Source organism: Condylura cristata, unplaced genomic scaffold (genome assembly GCF_000260355.1).
Source record: "Condylura cristata isolate star-nosed mole 26May11 unplaced genomic scaffold, ConCri1.0 scaffold00019, whole genome shotgun sequence".
NCBI lineage: Eukaryota > Metazoa > Chordata > Mammalia > Eulipotyphla > Talpidae > Condylura > Condylura cristata.
Window position 1 is genome coordinate 3,970,623 of NW_004567120.1, and position 18,420 is coordinate 3,989,042.

The 18,420-nt window shown below is 35.9% G+C and overlaps 1 protein-coding gene across 2 annotated transcripts in view; it reads right to left on the reverse strand.

Annotated features, from left to right (window-relative positions):
* Nucleotides 1-8,720, reverse strand: part of LOC101634091 (charged multivesicular body protein 1b-2) — a 37,457-nt gene extending 28,737 nt beyond the window's left edge. For both annotated transcript variants that reach the window (XM_012727104.1, XM_012727103.1), the window contains exon 1: nt 8,624-8,720. In XM_012727104.1, coding sequence (XP_012582558.1) covers nt 8,624-8,630 — 7 coding nt within the window. In that variant the 5' untranslated portion in view covers nt 8,631-8,720. The remainder of the gene's footprint in view (nt 1-8,623) is intronic.
* Nucleotides 8,721-18,420: the final 9,700 nt, after the last annotated feature.

The window sequence follows — 18,420 nt, forward strand, 5'->3', positions numbered from 1 at the left end:
TATATATATATGAGACTAAACTACAATTAAACATTAATCTCAATTGCTTACAGTACATGATCTTTTTAATGCATTGTGGAATCAGCCGGCTAAGATATTGAGGATTTTTGAAATTATTCATTTGGGAGTCTGTAGTTTTCTTTGTGTTGTCATTGGTGTTGTTATTAGTGTAATGTTGGTCACTTTAAATGTGCATGGAAGGATTACTTCTCTATATTTTTAAAGAGTCTGAACAGCATAGATGCTAGTTCATCTTTGAAGTTTTGGTAGAATTCACTCATGAAGCCATCTGGTTCCAGATTTTTGTTTTGGGGGGAGGGTTTTGATTACTATTTCAGTGTGCCTGCTTGTGATTCATTTGTTTGGGTTTCTATTTCTTCCTTACTCAGTACTGGATGATTGTATAATTCTATGAATTTGATCATCTAATCTAGGTTGCTGAACTGTTCGTAAAGGTCTGTAGTCATCTCTTACTATCCTCTGAATTTCGGCAGTGTCTGCTGTCACTTCTTTTTTATTTTTAAACTTACTTATGAGGTTTCTCCCTCTTTCTTAGTTATACTACCTAGAAGATTGTCTTTTATTTGATCAAAGAACTGTCTTTTGGTTTCATTAAACTTTTGGACTTTCATTTTGCTTTTTATTTAAACTGTGCTTTTTCAATTCCTTTTTTCTACTAGATGGGCTAGATGTTTTTTTTTTTTTTCTTCTTTTTCTTTTTCTTGTTAGAGAGAAGTTTGTTTAATTGGGCTCTTTCAAGTTTATTGATACAGGTATGTATTGCTATCTACTTCCCTCTTAGAACTGCTTCTGTTTTGTACCTTATGTTCTGAAAGGTTGTGGCCTCCTTCTAATTTGTCTCAAGTTATTTTTTATTTCTCCTTTTATTTTCACATTGACTGAATTGTTCAGTTGTATTGTTCTATTTCCATATATTACAGTATTTCCTTGTGTCCTTTTTTGTAGCTGATTTATGATCAGAAAAGATACTTGATATGATTTCAATCTTCATAAATGTGTTGGTGATTCTCTTGTGAGCTAGTATTTGGTAAATCCTAGATAAAGAAGCATGCACACTTGAGAAATATTTTTATTCAGCCTTGGGTGATGTATTGCCCTATAAACATCTTTTAAACCCTTGTAGTCTAATAAGAGACAAATGGAAAAGATATACAAAAAGCTTACACAATTCAACAAAAAGTAAACAACCCAGTCAAAAAGTTGGCAGAAAAACTAAAGAGATACTTCCCCAAAGAGGAAATATAAATGGTCAACAGGCATATAAAAAAAATGAGTTCAACATCACTTATAATCATGGAAATGCAAATCAAAACCAAAGTGAAATACCACCTTACTACAGTGAAAATGGACCATATTAAAAAAAAAAAAAACTGGAAACAACAAATACTGGTCACGATGTGAAGAAAAAGAACCCTTTTACACTGCTAGAGGGAATGCAAACTGGTCTAGCCATATGGTAAGCTGTGTGGAGGACCCTCACAACACTAAAAATGGATCTAACATATGACTCATTAATTCTACTCCTAGGAATCTACCCAAAGGACACAAAAACACTAATCTGAAAGTAACCTGCACTCCTGTCTTCATTGCTGCATATTTACAATAGATATAGAAACAACCTAAATGATCAAAAACAGATGATTGGATCGAGAAGAGTTGGTATATATACACAATGGAATACTACTCAGCAATCAAAAGATAAAACCGATGCCCCTCACAGCAACATGGATGGAGCTGGAAGGGATTATGCTCAGTGAAGTAAGTCAGAAGGAAAAGGAAATGAAGATGGCTTCATTCATGGGAGGAATATAGGGAAGCTGAACGAAGTGTCAAAAAACAGAAAAAACTTGCAGGCAAATTATAGACATGAGGCATACAACAGGGGTTGAAGAGGGAGCGGAAGGGGTGAAACGGGTAAGGGAAGGGCACAAGGGACTATAACAGTTCACAGGCGATGTGGTAGTGGGGGATTTATAAGGACTACACCCAAGAGGAGAAATCAAAAACTGTACAAAAACGAACAATGATATAATAAAACAAAAAGTTGAATAAAAACAAACAAAAACCCCATGCAGACTAGTTTTTTGTTTAGGGAAATTGTGTCCTTGTTTATTTTCTGTTTCATTGATCTATCCATTAATTACAGTGGAGTGGTGAGGTCTCCAACCACACATGTATTTTCTCCAATGTCTGTTTTCAGATTTGATGGTTTTCTGATATATTTTGGTGCGCCTTTGTTTGGTGAATATATATTGATGACTGTTGTGACCATTTTGTACTATTCCAATGATCATAATATAGTATTCACCCCCATCTCTTGTTATTTTTTTAAGTTTGAAATGTATTTTATCAGATATAAATTTGGCTGTTTCTGCCTTCTTTTAGTACCATTGTTTGCTTGCAGGATTATTTTTTATCCCTTTACTTTCAGGCTATGTTTACCCTTGGAATTTAGGTATATTTCCTTGAGGCAGCAGATGGTTAGATTCTGTTTCTGAATCTTTTATTGTATTTTATTGGTGAGTTTATTCACATCATTGATGTTTAAGAACAACTACTGATATATATATTTCTGTTATTGCCCTTTTGTGGTTTCGTTTAATTCCTTCTTCAGTCTTTGTGTTCATTACAGTATTTGTTTAAATTGTAAAGCTCCTTTTACTATTTCTTTGAGCAGGGGTTTAGTGGATGCAAACTTGCTAAGATTTTCTTTATCTGAGAAGGTTCTTATTTTATTTCTCTTTTATAGAAGGAGAGCTGTGCAGGATAAAGTATTCTTGGTTGGCTTTTTTAATCTTGGAGTATTTATGTCACTTTCATTCTCTTAGTGTTTTGACAGGGAAGTGCAATGTTAGCCTAAGTGATGTTCCTTTACAGAGTATCTGCTCTCCGCTCATCACTGTCATTGATTTTTCTGTCTTAGACTCTGGAAGTTTTACTACAATGTGTTTTGCTACAGTTTTCATTTTATTCAGACAGCTTGGGAGTCTTTTTGAGTCTTGTATTTTTGGTGTTCCATTTCTGTCAGCCTGGACAGCATGTGTATCTATTCCTGAGGCAGTGGTGGCTGAGAGCTAGGGAGGCTTCACTACCAGAGTGTCTGGGGCTAGTGGTAAAGACTGAGGTCTTGTATGGCCCTTACCCAGGTGCAAATCTGATCCCAAGGCACTAGTTACTGAGACCTGTTGTGGCTTGGGACCAGTGGTGAAAAGTAAGCCTCTGGGCAGCCTGGACTGGGTGTGTTTTTGTTCCTGATGCACTGGTGGCTTAGTCTGAGGTGAGGGTGCTTACCAGGTTACTGAAGATGCCTAATGAAGGGCGAAGCCTTCCATGGCTTGGACTTGGGTATATCTCTGCTCCTGAGGTAGGTACTGGTAGCTAAAAGCTTGGTTGGCTGCTCTTTCCTAAGGTGTCTGGAGACCTGTAGTAAAGGGATAGGCCATGTCCATCTTGGGCTATGATGTGTGTCTACTCACCATTTCTCTTTGAAAGAATGTGGAATTTAGTGAGCTGTCTGTAACTTTATACACTTGAGTACTTATAAACTAAGATAACCCCAATAGTCTTTTAATGTAATTTATTTTAGTTGCATTAATGAGTATTTTCATATGAAAAGCACTTCATAAAACCAAAAGTGATAATAAGCAAAATAAAGTAGGAGATATTGATTAAAACATAATAATTAGCAGTTCTGGTGATTACAGATCCATTATTAAAAGTATTTTAATAAATTCAGACTAAGAATTCAGTTTCATAAAATCAGAAGATACACAAATGCCCACACATGTGTGTATGTGCATGCTCACACACACACACTCTGAAGCCAATTTCTTTTCAATTTAAGAAATATTAATGATCGAGTTGCAAGGTACACAGTAAGGACCTATAAATTTTTACCAGTTCCTATCCTAAATGGTTCTATACATTGAGAAATGAACTAAGGAGATGAATCCCCTCATCTAAACCTTACATTAGAATATGGCAAACACTAGATTACCAACATTTTGACTGCAATTTTAAATATAAGAAAATGAATCCACAGAAGATGGTTATACACCTTAAAACTACCACCACTGTCAAATATATTCATTTGTCTCTCTGTATCCCAGGCAACTTGTAACAACAGTGTTTTCTTCAATGAGGAAAATTTTGCTTAAAACCTTTAACTCTTGGGTACTTCCTACAACTAAGGTGTGAGATTCTTAAATTGTCTGCTGTTCATATAGCTTTACTGTGTAAACTACACTAAACAGGGTAGTCAATTGCTGATGTGGGAAATAATAGTATCAATTCAACTATTACATTGAGGTTGAGCCAAAGCTGATATACTGTGCAGTATTATATATTTCCAATACTTTTGTTGAATATCAATACCTGGAGTATTTTCCTACTTGGGAAATACTGGCAGAGTAAGCTCCTTCCCTGACAAATCACTAAATCACTTTGGCAACTAGTTGCTATTAAGACATTTGTTTTTCATTGCCCACTGAAGACGATGGCTGAAATATTTCAATTTGCTATACTGAAAGCTTAGAAAGATCTGTTAACATGTTTAGAATGATACACAAAGACACCAAGTTAGGTGCTGGGTAACCCAGTACCTCTTGCTTTGGGTTATTTGCCTTCACCAGTTACATGACTATCTTTACATATAATTTCTCTGCCTAATGTAATCATCTTCCTCTCTCTACTGTCTTTCTACTAACCCCTGTATGTTTAGCATACAAAATCATGTTTGATTTTTGGTTAACAAGAATAGTGACTGAACATTATACAATGTAAAGTTAATCATATCCTCTGTGCACATAGAAGATTGGGGAAAAAAAAAAGAGGCAGAGGAGGAAATAAAAATGTTCCAGTAGTAACTTCCCATCCAATAAATGGTGCTGGGAAAACAGGACTGCCACAATCAAAAAATAAAATTAAGGCTACTATCTCACACCACACACAAAGCCAATTCAAAATGGGTAAAAGACTTGAAAGTAACACCTGAAGCCATAAAATATATAGAAGAAAACATAGGCAAAAAAACATTCCATAACATACATCTCAGAAACATCTCTGAGACTCATCTCAAGAAGCAAGGAGAACAAACAGCTAGGACTACAGTGAACAGCAAAGTTTTACAGCAAAAGAGACAGTAATCAAAATAAAAGAGACATATAACAGAACAGGGTAAAATATTTGCACACCATACAACCAATAAGGGACTGATATCAAAGACCCACAAAGAGCTTACACATTCAATAAATACAAAGCAATCAAACCAGTCAAAAAATGAGCAACCGAGCTGAAAAGACGCTTCTCCAAAGAAGAACTGTGAATGGCCAACAGGCATATGAAAAAATGCCCAACATCACTAATAATCAGTGAAATGCAAATCAAAACCACAATGAGATACCACCTCACATCAGTGAGAATGGCACATATTAAGGAAAAAATTGGAAACAAATACCGGTGAGGATGCGGAGAAAAAAAAAAAAACCCTTTTACACTGCTAGTGGGATGCAAACTGGTCTAGCCATATGGACCCTTTGCCTTTTGTGGAGGACCCTCCAAACACTAAAAATGGATCTAACGTATGACCCAGTAATTCCACTCCTAGGAATCTACCCGAAGGACACAGAAACACTAACTTGAAAGGAAACCTGCACTCCTACTTACAATAGCTAAGATATGGAAGAAACTAAATGCCCCAAAATAGATGAATGGATCAAGAAGATGTGGCATATATACACAATGTAATACTCTTCAGCAATCAAGAAAGATAAACCCATGCCACTCACAGCAACATGGATGGAACTGGAAGGGATTATGTTCAGCGAAATAAGTCAGAAGGAGAAAATATGAAGACAGACATTGGATGGTTTCACTTATAGGTGGAATATAGGAAAACAGAACAAAGGGTCAGGTAGATGATGAAACTTGTAAGCTGACCACTGATTTGAGACAAAGAGAAAGGGAGGGGGAGGGAGAGGGGTAAAAAGGGAAGGGAAGAGCACATGGACATATGGGTGGCTGGTTGTGGTGGTGGAAAAACTGCAGGCACTGCACCTAAGGGAGAACAATGATATAAAAAAATGAATTAAAAAATAAATAATAATAAAATTTTAAAAAAGAATTACTGTTCTGGCATTCATCTCAGTATTTATTACCTTGTATTGCTATTTATGCTCACCTATGTGTGTCCTGACTCAGTTATATCAAAAGTTGCTTGAAGTTGAGAATAAGTTTTATTATTTTCAGTATCAACACTCAGCATCAATACATGCTACTAAGTGGCTCTTAATGCAAAGTTATTTGTCCATTCTGTGTCCACTATGGACCCAGAGCTATGCAAAGAAATGGGAATTACAGAAGAAAAACAAGAGCCCTATCCTTAAACATACAATTACAACAGTGAAAAAACAGGTCAAAGTGAAGAGAAAAAAATGGGGAAAGCAGCATAGAGTAGGATCTGGTGCTCTTGTATTTCTCGATTTGTTGAGGATGATATTAGGAAGGTGACATGGAAAGCTTCCTGGAATGAAGCATGTTTGAGCTAAGTCCAACAACAAAAACAAGGGAACACTAGGAGTAGAAAAGAAAAGGGGCTGAGGGAGGAAGAAGCATCGAATAGGGAAGCAACTCTTAATTATTTCTCTTCTATTGTTTCAGTTTAGTTAACTACCAAACACTATTCCTCACACTATATTGTATACAGGCTATTAATTCTACACATGTAAAACACATGAACATGATATAACAAATTTGCTCATTTCACCAAGTTTTTTTGAAGCAAGATTTAATCTAACCCATTATGATTAATTTAGTGGGCTTAACTGTCCAAACTGGGAAGTTAAAATTACCATACCAATTTACCTATGTTAGCAGTCTGATATACTTAAGCTTTACATATAAGATTAAATTATGTATCTCATATAAAAATCTTACATACCATAAAATTCTCTGCCTTTTACATAGTGGCAAATGTTAATCAAGTCTCAGTTAAAGTTATTCATTTATGGAAGAGAGGTTTGAGTCCATATGCCATTTTCTTTTTCTATACTTCAAGGAAAAGGTCTGGATTCTTCAGAAAGGAATTTAGTGAAGTAATTACTGCCAGATGCTATGAATGAAGTCAAACCTCAATTGCCCTGACAGACTAAAGGGTAGTTAATATTTTTTTGTTAGGTATTAAACTACTGCTAACAGTATCATTAACCCTAATTATAGTGAGGCATACTTTCAAGTGAAAGAACGGAACTGCCTTGTTATTGAAAATCATTAGGGTGAGCTTAACAAAAATAATTCCTTAATTCCAAAAGTTCTGGGAGATAGCAATACTCAATTTCTTAACAGCATGTTAAAAACCTAACAATTTAAGAAGCATTTCAATTTCATTTTAATTTCACAACAGTAACTAAGGCTGGAAAGTCAGTTTACAGAAGAGTAAATGTTTCATGAGTAAGATAAGATTTGCCTTAACACTGCTAAGAGAAGGAAATGGCATTAGAAAATGTTCTTCTGATGCACAGTCCAGTTGCTTTTTCCTTTATAACGTTGCTTTTAAAAGTACTATATAATACAACTATACTTCCATAAATTATATCCCTTAAACTATAGCGGTAACTGGGTCTTTCAGTAACATACTCCGTTCGTTGAAGTGGCATATATCTACACCTTTTATTTTATTTACATTTTGTTCACGTATTATTTTGGTTAATTTAGCACACAGCATATTATCAGTCATTCTTAGTATAGCTAATATAAGTTAACTGTCTCACCTATCTACGTCTTTCCCTGTTTCGGACTTACAAACTAAAGGAGGCAACAGATAATATTTAACATGAGCAATCAAAGAATGACTACTATCCTCATCTTGTCCTTTTGCCGAGTTTCATTCTGTGGGAAGATCCCAGTTAATCTATTCTCAACTCAGAGAAATGGAGGAAGTACAGCAACATGGAATTCCCAAGATGAGATTTCAGTTGTGCCAACAATTTTATCCTTCTCCAATTCAAGGCTTCACGCAGCTTGGTGCTAAACCCCTACTTAATTTCGGCAGTGGGAATACAGGTGTAATGTAAATTTGTACAGCTTCAGGGAACGCTATGATCCTCCTGTGCCACATCAGATGAACAAGCAAGCGCTCAATTTAGTTTGGAAGGCTGGTAATAAGCACTTTATATCATTACCAGTCGCTTCTGTCCAGAAAAAAAGACGTACAGTGAAACAAAAGCTACTTGACCTCGTTCTGCATTCAAAACGTGTAACTACGCTCCAAACCTCTCTCAAAATCTTTCAGGCTGGGTTTCTGCAACCATCCCCCCCTCGATTTTAAACAAGTGGAGAAAAATCACTGAAGGCAGGTAACTGTAGTCCTCAAAAAGGAGGGTTCACGCTTAAGAATCTCCCCAAACCAGACCAGCTACTCCTCTTACTAAAAGCTCTAGGCTGGCGGCGACTACCAGAAAAATAGCAAAACAAAAGCAGCTGCCAGCTCCTGCAGCGGGCATCAGGGCCCTTGCCTCTCCAAAGACCTAAAAAGCGCTTCCCAAGGACCCCAGCCCGTCCCTATTTCCTAAACGCTAGCATCAGCTTTTAAGACGCGAAAGGATACTCTCCATATTCGAAAATATCCCACGACTTTACTCGGGAAGCGGCAGTCGCGGCAGTGGCACAGGCTCAAAGGGATGCAGCGGGCACAAGCTGCCAACCAAAACTGCGGCCCGCCTCCAAGCTCGCGGGTTTTCAACCCCACTTCCGGTTCCCGCGCACCGCCGGCTGGGGGTGGAGCCCGCGACTCCACGTGGGGGCGGGGCTGGGACAGCGCCAACATGGCTGTGTGGTGAAGTGGTTAGTGCCGGCCACTGTCGCTTGGTGGCGTTGCGGGATTCGGAGGCAAAAGGTTACGCCCCGCCCTCTCGAGTCCTTCGCGTGCACGCTACTACGCGGCGCCCAACGGTTTTCTTCACATCACGCTAAGCTGCTTGCTCGGTGTTTTGTACTCCTCGAAATCGTCCCGCCTCACCTCGTACCTCAGATTTCATACTCCACTTCGCCCCTCACCTCAGTTCTGAGACTTTAAAGGAAGGAAAAAGGTATAGGGATTTTTAAGTACTGTAGAATGTGTGTGTGTGCGTATATTTGTACAAATATGTGTGTAGATATACATATATACGCACGTGTGTGTGGATATCTGCGATATTATATGTACATACGAACGTGTGTGTGTGTGTATAAATATAAAATATTGTGAAATAAGGTATTAATGGGCCTGGTAGTTGTGAGTTTTGAAGTTCAGTTGAAGTTTTCAATATGATCATGATCCTTAAACTTTTAGGTTCGAAGCGGCCGCCAGAACTGCCTCGATTTAAGAGGTAAAGTCGCCGAAAATACGAATTCGAATGACTGAGGTATTTACAATACGTTTGTGAAATGTGAAAATTACTTCAAAATCTCTAAAGTCTAATGGGATGGGGTCTTACTTAAAATACTAAATAATGGCATTTTCTACGTGACTCACTGAAGTAATCAAAGGTGATTGATTAGACGCCGTTTTATGGATAAATGTGAAGGAGTGGGATGTGTGGTGTCGGTGACGCCACATTACAGTTCGCCCCTCTTGGAAATTCCCAAGGAGGAAGGCAAAAATTAGCTGGCATAATTATTTTCTGAGAAATTTTATCAGATTAGCTTTATAATGTTCTTGTCCGTATAATTTCAATATGTAGGGGAAATAATGAGTATCTGGCTAGACATTTTATCGTTAGGGTTGTCTCCTATTGAACTGAAATGGTTCTGAAAACTGTTTTCCTCGTTTGTGTTAATGATGATTGGTAGGCTTCAAACTCTTACCTTGATGCTGGAAAAACATGCCTTTTTGAATAAAAAGTTCTGGAAAAGTATTATGTAGAAACTACTTCCACAGATGAAACCGTATAAAGATTATTTTTATTTTTTGACCCCACTATATGTATGTATGATATATGTATATCGCATATACATATTAATGATCGAATATTGATTTTAATAGAAACAGAACTTGACTGCATCATTACTTCATTAATTTGCATGCTAGCTAAACAATTGTATTTCACAGTTTGAGAATTTTTTGACATAAAGGTAAAAAATATTATTTAAAAAATTCTTCCCTCGATTCTGAATGTGTTAACACACAATCTTTCAATAAATCTACTTATGGATCAGGACGATCTACTAAAGCTTAAGCATTTACTGTTATGTACAGACTTTTTTTTTAGTTATATGAACTTACACCTTGGAGTGGAATAAGCCATTTTTAACAAAAGTGTTTTTGTACATCGTTGAACTTTTTAAAAGCGGGATCCTTAGGATGAAGTTTTTAGTAAAATTAAGATCTGAAGACATTTTTTTCAGTTTGGAAATTTGTTGATATCCTTCTTAATTAAAAAGGAAATATATATCCTTGCTTTACTAAAAACCTAAAGGGTTAACACATACTTATTTTTAAGTTGTGAACGAATTTGACTCCAAAAAATTATTGTCTTATTTTTCTTGGTTATATTATTTCTTAAGGTTAGAATTTCTTTTTTAGTTTTCTTTCATTTCTTCTTTTTTCTTTTAAAGTAATGTTTACAACACCCTATGATTTAGGGTATAGGTTCACCCTTCAGATTTAGAATTTTTTTTTATCTTAGGCACAGTAGTTGCACTATTTGAAGTGTGTGAAAATTCAATTACAAGTGCAGCTGTTGCAAGCAAGAAGTTGAAATAGTTAAAATCATATTACAGAGAACATATATAAAGGAAAGATATTAAATATTTACTGTTTTAGTAAATATTTGACTACATATAAAATGTAGTCAAATATTTGTAAAATATGTGTACAGAATAAACAAAAGCAATACAACAAATACCTGTGACCTAACATACAATTGAAGAAAATTACTATGCCCTTTAAATTCCCTTGCTTACACTTTTTGTAATCACATTCCTTTTCTTTCCTTTTCAGAGACCATCACTGTCCATAAATATATAATTTCCATTTTTCTTCATAGTTTTTTGATAGTATTTGCATTCTTAAGCAGTATTCATGTGTCATGTTTGTGAACTTTGTGAAAATGATGTCACACATCTTTTTTATTTGTTTTTGCAAATCATAATTACTATTTGAATCATAACTCACTCATTTCACTGCACTATAAAATTGTTTAGTGTTATAGTTGACCTTGATTTGATTCTTCTACCTTACGAGTATAGTAATACTTCCAACACTATTTTATCTACATAGGCATTTACTTAATTCTTTCACCCTTAGAGCAGGGATAAAACGGTAAAGGTGACAGAATTTCCCAAGTTGTCCTTTTGGAATTTAATTAACTCTAAATTTGAAGGTTCATTTAACTGAAGCAACGTTAGTCAAATGTTGATAAACTCAAATATGGTAAATTTCATCAGTGGAGACTTAAAAATTATGATTTTCAAAATCTGAATTTTTAGTGGGATAACTGAGATGTAAAGGACTCGTACAGTATCTTAACCTCAGCAGCTATTCAATGTTAAAATTTGATATAAGTGCTAAGTATGATAATTTCCCAGAAAAGAAGTTATTTTCATGTTTAATCATTCTTAGTTGTGTAAATATTTTCAATTCAGTTTATTACAGAAAAAAAATTCCTTTTTTTTTAAGTATCTTGCTTATTTTTTTTAGGGATTTTTTAAGATTTATTTATTTATGAATACAGAACTGGGGTACAGGCCAGAGGTGCAGGGGTGGCGAGAGAACCTACCAGAGACAGAATAGGGAGCAGAGTAGGCAGATCAACAAAGTACACTGCTGAGGGGAGTAGCGAGTAGGTCGGAAGAGGTCTGCCTCGCCACGTGGATCGTGTCTGGGGCGTGATCAAACTCCCGCCAAAGCGGCTGCAGCTAGCTTGTAGGGCTGCACTCTAACCCGTTGCGCCACAAGGGAGGGGCCCCACAATTTGCTTTTTAAAGTTAAAAATATTAATAAAACATTTTAAATTGAAATCTAAATTGATTTTTAAAGTTTGATATTGGTTTTGTGATAACAAAACAAATTTTTGTTATATTTTAGGGAATTATTTTATGACTAGAAAATTAAACAGTATGTGACAGTTAAACTTCCACTGACATAGAAAGGGAATACACCAGACTGAGAATGATGTAGTATTGCATAATACTTCTCAAAATGTGGCATCCTTGATAAAAATATAAATGACTCTGATATAGATCCTAACAGAATAAGATTGCAGTGAATTTTGCCTATATTTGTGTAATGGGAGTGAACATTCTAATATAAAGTTATATTAAATAGCTCAATTTGGGTGAAATATCATAGTTTACAAAATGCTTCATATACATATCTTTATTTGATACTTAAATCTTCTGAGGCAATCTGAGCCAGTATTATTAACTTCTTTTTAACAGTTAAGTAAAGGACAAATAATACAAAGCTGAGAGAGATTATATGATTTGCCTAATCAAGTTGTGAGGAAATGGAGCCTGTTCAACTAAGGTCTCCTTGATTCCTAATCCAGTATTTTGGAACATATATAGCAGATTTTGACAAGGGTGAATCAATAATAAGATAATTTCTGCTGCTTGCTTTCTATAGTTCAGGTGCCCATTTAGTAATGTAATAGTGAAATGAAGAATTATTTCAACTGGTCTGCTGTCTTTCTGGTTTCTGTAGTAATTAGATTCCGTTTTCTAAAAGCTCCTATACCAAATGAAGCTCACAGTCTTTCCTGCTTGTAATGGAACAACTCATTTCTTAGGCAGGCAAAGAATACTTTACTGCTTTCATTTTTCTGAAGTTTTTTTTTTTAATTTAATTAGCAAAATTCACTAGCCTAGTACTTTTCAAGTGACAGATGAAAGAAATTAGAGCTACAGAAGAGGTAAGGTCTGTTAGCAGAGGCAAATCAAAGGTGAGGTGGAGAACAGAAGTTTAAAGACAAGCGTAATGGATTTGCATGTTTATCATGGGTGACCTCAAAAAATCATTCAATTTCATAATAAGAAAGCAAGAGATGAACACAAGAAGACAGCTTCAAAGCTGAATCTAAGATTCAAGTAAATAGGTAAAAAATAGTCTTGAACTGTTAAGAAAACTATATGTATTTACCATTTCTGTAAGTTATAATTCCTAAGATTTCAATGCTATTTCAATAATTATTGGTGATATTTCGTGATTATAATGTGTTTATCAGGATTAGCATTTCTCTAGAAACCTTTGATTTTCACTCAAGACTTTAAAATTGCATTTTGCATACCTTTTAAAACTTAAAAGTTTAATAGTCAAATTAAACTATATTCTGTTACCAAATTGATTGATTTAAAAAGGGTGATAGGGTGATAAAGAATAAAGAATTTTCTGTTTTTTTAAGGATTCTTTTCCACTTGTGCTGATTTTAAATTAGTTTTGAGAGTTATGTGACCCAGAAATTCTTCAATGTAGGTGTAAGTGCTCACAGAGAAACTCATTGTTAACAAATCCTTATTTTTATTCTTTCACCATTCAGAAGCTATTTGAAGAAAACTCTTGAGTGAAGAAAAAGCAAAACTAAGAGACTTTTATCGAAAGGTAAGGTAACAACAACAACAACAAAAAAAAACAGTCGTTTTCTTAAAAGACTACTATCCTATACTCTGTATTACATTTTACTGAGGGTAAAACCCACTCACTTACTTTCAGATACTGCTTTTATTTACTGTTGCTTTCTTACCACTCTTCTTTCCACCCCATTTTGAGTCTTCTACCTTTTTTTTTTTAAGATTTTTTTATTTATGCATACAAGAACTGGGGTACAGGCCAGAGATGCAGGGGGTGAGAGGATTCACCAGAGACAGAGTGGGAAGCAGAACAGGAAGATCCACTGAAATACACTGCTGAGGGGAGCAGTGGGCAGGTCAAGAGAGGTCTGCCATGCCATGTGGGTCACCTCCCTCCCTGGGGATTGAACTCATGCTGCAGTGGCTTTGGATAGCTTCATCGCGCTGTGCTTTAACCCATTGTGCCACCAGGGAGGGGCCTCGAGTCCTCTATCTTTTAACATCATTTTTCCGAAGTCAGCTATCGGGTGGCCTGCAATTCTTAGTTTCTTAGTAATCTCTATGGGCATATAGGCTGTTCATTTGTGGGGTGTGAGGCTATCAAGCACATTGTGGGATATTTAAACAGTGTCCCTGTCTTTACCCTCTAGATGACATTAGCCACCCTAAAAATTTGGAAAACCAAAAATGTATTCAGAGGCTGCCAGGTATCCACTGTAGGATAAAGTCACTTTCAGTTAAGAGCCACTGCTCTAGCACTAGAATCATCTAGCACTGCATCTCTATCAATCTAATAGACAAATACAAAACTATCTTTCAGTTTACCCTCTTTCACTAATAACCATAGCAGGATCAAAGAAACAATAACATCTTCAGATTTCGTACCACTTTACTAAAGTTGGTAAAATTAGGATCGAAGAAAGGGATTTTGAAATTACTAAAATTTTCACTTTGGAGGCAGTACAGAGTTTTAAGCATTTAGAGTCATTAAGAGCTGGATTTTAATTTCTGATTTCTATATTTAATGGGTGACCATCTTGGCCAACTTATTTAACCTCTTTGTGTTTCAGTTTTCTCATTAACAAAATAATTATTTCCTAGGTTTACTGTGATAATTAAATGAGATTGTCCTATAATGTCAGAATACTTCTCAGAAATGATAGCTAAGTCATGTCCTCTGTAGCCAAAACACTGTCAACAAAGAATTAAATATCATCAATAAAGGTACTTGAAACAAGGGAGAAAACCAGATTGATAAAAAAGCATGTACATTGGTGCTTGAAAATTTTAGACATTTCATTCCACCATTTCTTGAGAAAGAATTATCAGTAAAATCAAGAGAAAAATTTTAAGAGAAAAAAAAATCAAGTGCCAGAGGGCTTTGGTCAGAATAGACTATTAAATCTTCTGCATAGAAAGTGTGAGTAAATGTTAATTGAATCATGTGAAGTCATGGCGTGTATGGATAGAGTATATATGAATTTGTTTTAGGATCTTGAGCAGCAATGACTAAGTGACCTTCCAGTGACTCAACCATCTTATTGTTTGAAAAGGCATTTAAAAAAATTAAGTTTAGTATCAAATCTTTTCAATATTATATGATTTTTGTAGTTTTATGAGAAGTTATATTGGAGCTTTTTAAATACAGAAAATGTAAAGAATATATAAAACACACATATGTTCACTTCTCAAAGAATTTATACAAGTTAGTATTTCATCCCATTTCTTTCAAGCCCTTTTTAAATGAAATACTATAGATAAAGTTGAAATTTTCTTTTACCATGATCACTAGTGAGCCTACCTAGTGGTTTGCCTATTTTTATTTTTTTGAAAGAAGTAGCTATTGGTTTCATTGATCTTTTGGACTGTATTCTCTATTTCTGTTTCATTAATTTTATTTCTTTTGGTTACTGTTTTGTTCGTCTCTATTTTCTCAATATGAGAAACTTTTTTTTTAATTTGGGCTCTATGTTTTTCTTTCCAACTTCTGTCAGCTATAGATTTTAAGTTGCCACAGACACCATTTATTGCTTATTTCTTAGAAAAAGAAGTTCTGATAAAAATATAGTTAGCACCATATCCATTCTAATTTTGATCCTGTGAGAGTCAGTATATAGTTAAGAATTTCACAGGATCTTAGAATCATCATTAAATTTTAGAGATGTTTTTCTTTTTTTTTAAGTTATTTTTTATTGCTGTAACAGTATTAACATTTTAACTACTATAAATGATGCCACAGTTGTATAATAAATAGTATATTTAATGGACACTGTACTAACACTTAGACAGATGGTTACTTTTCTCATTAAGTTCCTAATGATAATTCTCTGTCACTAGTATATCAGGAAAAAATGTATAAAACATAATAAATAAAGTCTTTTAATGACTTTAATGACTCTCAGTGAACAGCACTATACATAATTTATTATCTTTCTTATCCTTAAATTCTTTACATGATTCATTTCTGTTTATACACAACAATTACAATACCTTTTCTTTTTTGCAGTATTTTTTCTCATTCTCTAAATTTCTGTCTTTTTACTCTTATTTTGGGTCACCTTTTTAAAATACAACATTGTTAAGTGATGGGAGACTAACAGAAACTAAAAGTACCCATCCCATACAAAATTAAATATGTGGAAGCAATTGAGTAGCAGACATTAACCTTACTGCTTCAAGGAGGATTTATTTGGTATGTTTTTAATGAGAAGCATGAAAAAATCATTTAACTTTTTTTAAAGATGTATTTATTTATTCATACAGAACTGGGGGTACAGGCCAGAGATGTGGAGGGTGAGAGGATTCACCAGAGACAGAGTGAGGAGCAGAACAGGCAGATGGTCGAAGTACACTACTGAGGGGCACAGAGGGTGGGTCAGGAGAGGTCTGCCTCGCCATGTGGTCACCTCCGGGGCAGGCGGGAATCGAACTCATGCGGAAGTGGCTATAGCCTTCCAGTGCTGTGCTTCAACCCGCTGCGCCACCAGGGAGGGCCTAACTTTTTAAAATTGCAGTACTGTGGGCCCTCCCTGGTGGTGCAGTGGGTTAAAGCACAGCACTAAGAAGCTTAAGCCACTTCCGCATGAGTTCGATTCCCGCCTGCCCAGGAGGTGACCACATGGCGTGGCAGACCTCTCCTGACCTGCCCGCTGCTCACCTCAGCAGTGTACTTCATCCATCTGCCTGTTCTGCTCCCCACACTGTCTCTGGTGAATCCTCTCACCCTCCGCATCTCTGGCCTGTACCCCAGTTCTGTATAAATAAATAAATCTTTTTAAAAAATTGCAGTACTGTACAGTATTAATGCAAAAATATTCCATTCTTTTGTCCTAAACTTTTCCAAGGAACAACTAATGAATCCTGGGTATTTGCAGTAAAGCTCAATTCAGTTTCCACTAGAAGTAAAAGTTTTTCATTTCTTTTGGAATATAAATAGGCAGGAATCCTAAAATTCCTTGATACTGCCAAGTGTATTACCCCTTTACCCTGCAGAATTTCTACGCAGTTAAGCAACAAATCATAACAACAGTCAGAATTTCACTTTGTTATTAGCTGACCTAATATCTATTTTAATGTATTACTATGCTTCATTCTATGCTATAGCATGTTCTTATGATTAAGATTTTAGGGTGAGTGGAGACTAAGGACTCCTCATTAACCTAAGAATAAAAAATGCTGGTCCAGCAGCACTGTAGCTGGGAAAAAACAAAAAAAGCAGATGACAGAGTGTGTGTGGAACAGGCCCTATTTTTATTAAGTTGGTTTACTATGGAGGAAGTAGAAAGGAAGAAAGAAAATACCTGCTTATCCGATCTTAAGAAAGTTGACCTGGCCCTCCCTGGTGATGCAGCGGGTTAAAGCACAGCCCTAAGAAACTTAAGTCACTTCCGCATGAGTTCCATCCCCACCTGTCCTGGAGGAGATCCACATGGCGAGGCAGACCTCTCCTGGCCGACCCGCTGCTCCCCTCAGCAGTGTGCTTCGTAGATCTGCCTGTTCTGCTCCCCGCTCTGTCTCTGGTGAAGCCTTTCACCCTCTGCATCTCTGGCTGTAACCCAGTTCTGTATGAATAAATAAATAAATCTTTAAAAAAAAAAGTTGACCTGGTTTAAATTTGAAGTATAAAGGTCCCAAATGTGAGGCTTCTGCATTGTATTATCTCCATTCACAGCCTAGTCTTATATGAGCACTTACAAAACTGAATTTTTTTCTGTTAATTGACCCTCCACCCTCTTATGCCTAGCACAATCTGAGGCCTGCATTCTGAATCTTCTGAATTGTGGGGTGACGAGGCTTAACATTGGAAAAGGAGTTGGGGTTTCTTCCTCCTAAATTACTAATCTTAAAAAGAATATATGTAAGTGTCACTGTACAATATTTTGACAGCATAGGATTTTTCCCTTCAGGTGTAGTTACCCTGGCTCTTCCAACACTAAAACACTCATAGCTCTCCACCATAGTCCATTGTGCTCTCCCCAAACCCCAGCCCATTCTAACCCCTCCCCCTCTGGATGTCTCAGATCTGCGGTGAGCTTTCAAGTGTCAATTTGCCTTTTGACCCTGTGTTTGGTTTCTCTATATGCCAATATAAGTGATACCATTTGGTTCTTAAACTTCTCCTTCTGGCTTTTTTTCGCTTATCATAAGTCTTTCCAGCTCTGTCCATTTTGCAGCAAATGGCATGACTTTATCTTTTTGTATCACTGAATTGTATTCTATTGTGTATATATACCACATCTTCTCTATCTATACATCTGTTTGGGGGCACTTGGGTTGTTTCCATATTATGGCTATTGTAAATAAGCTGCAGTGAACATTAGGAATGAAGGTTTCCTTTCAAATTAGTGTTTTTTTTTT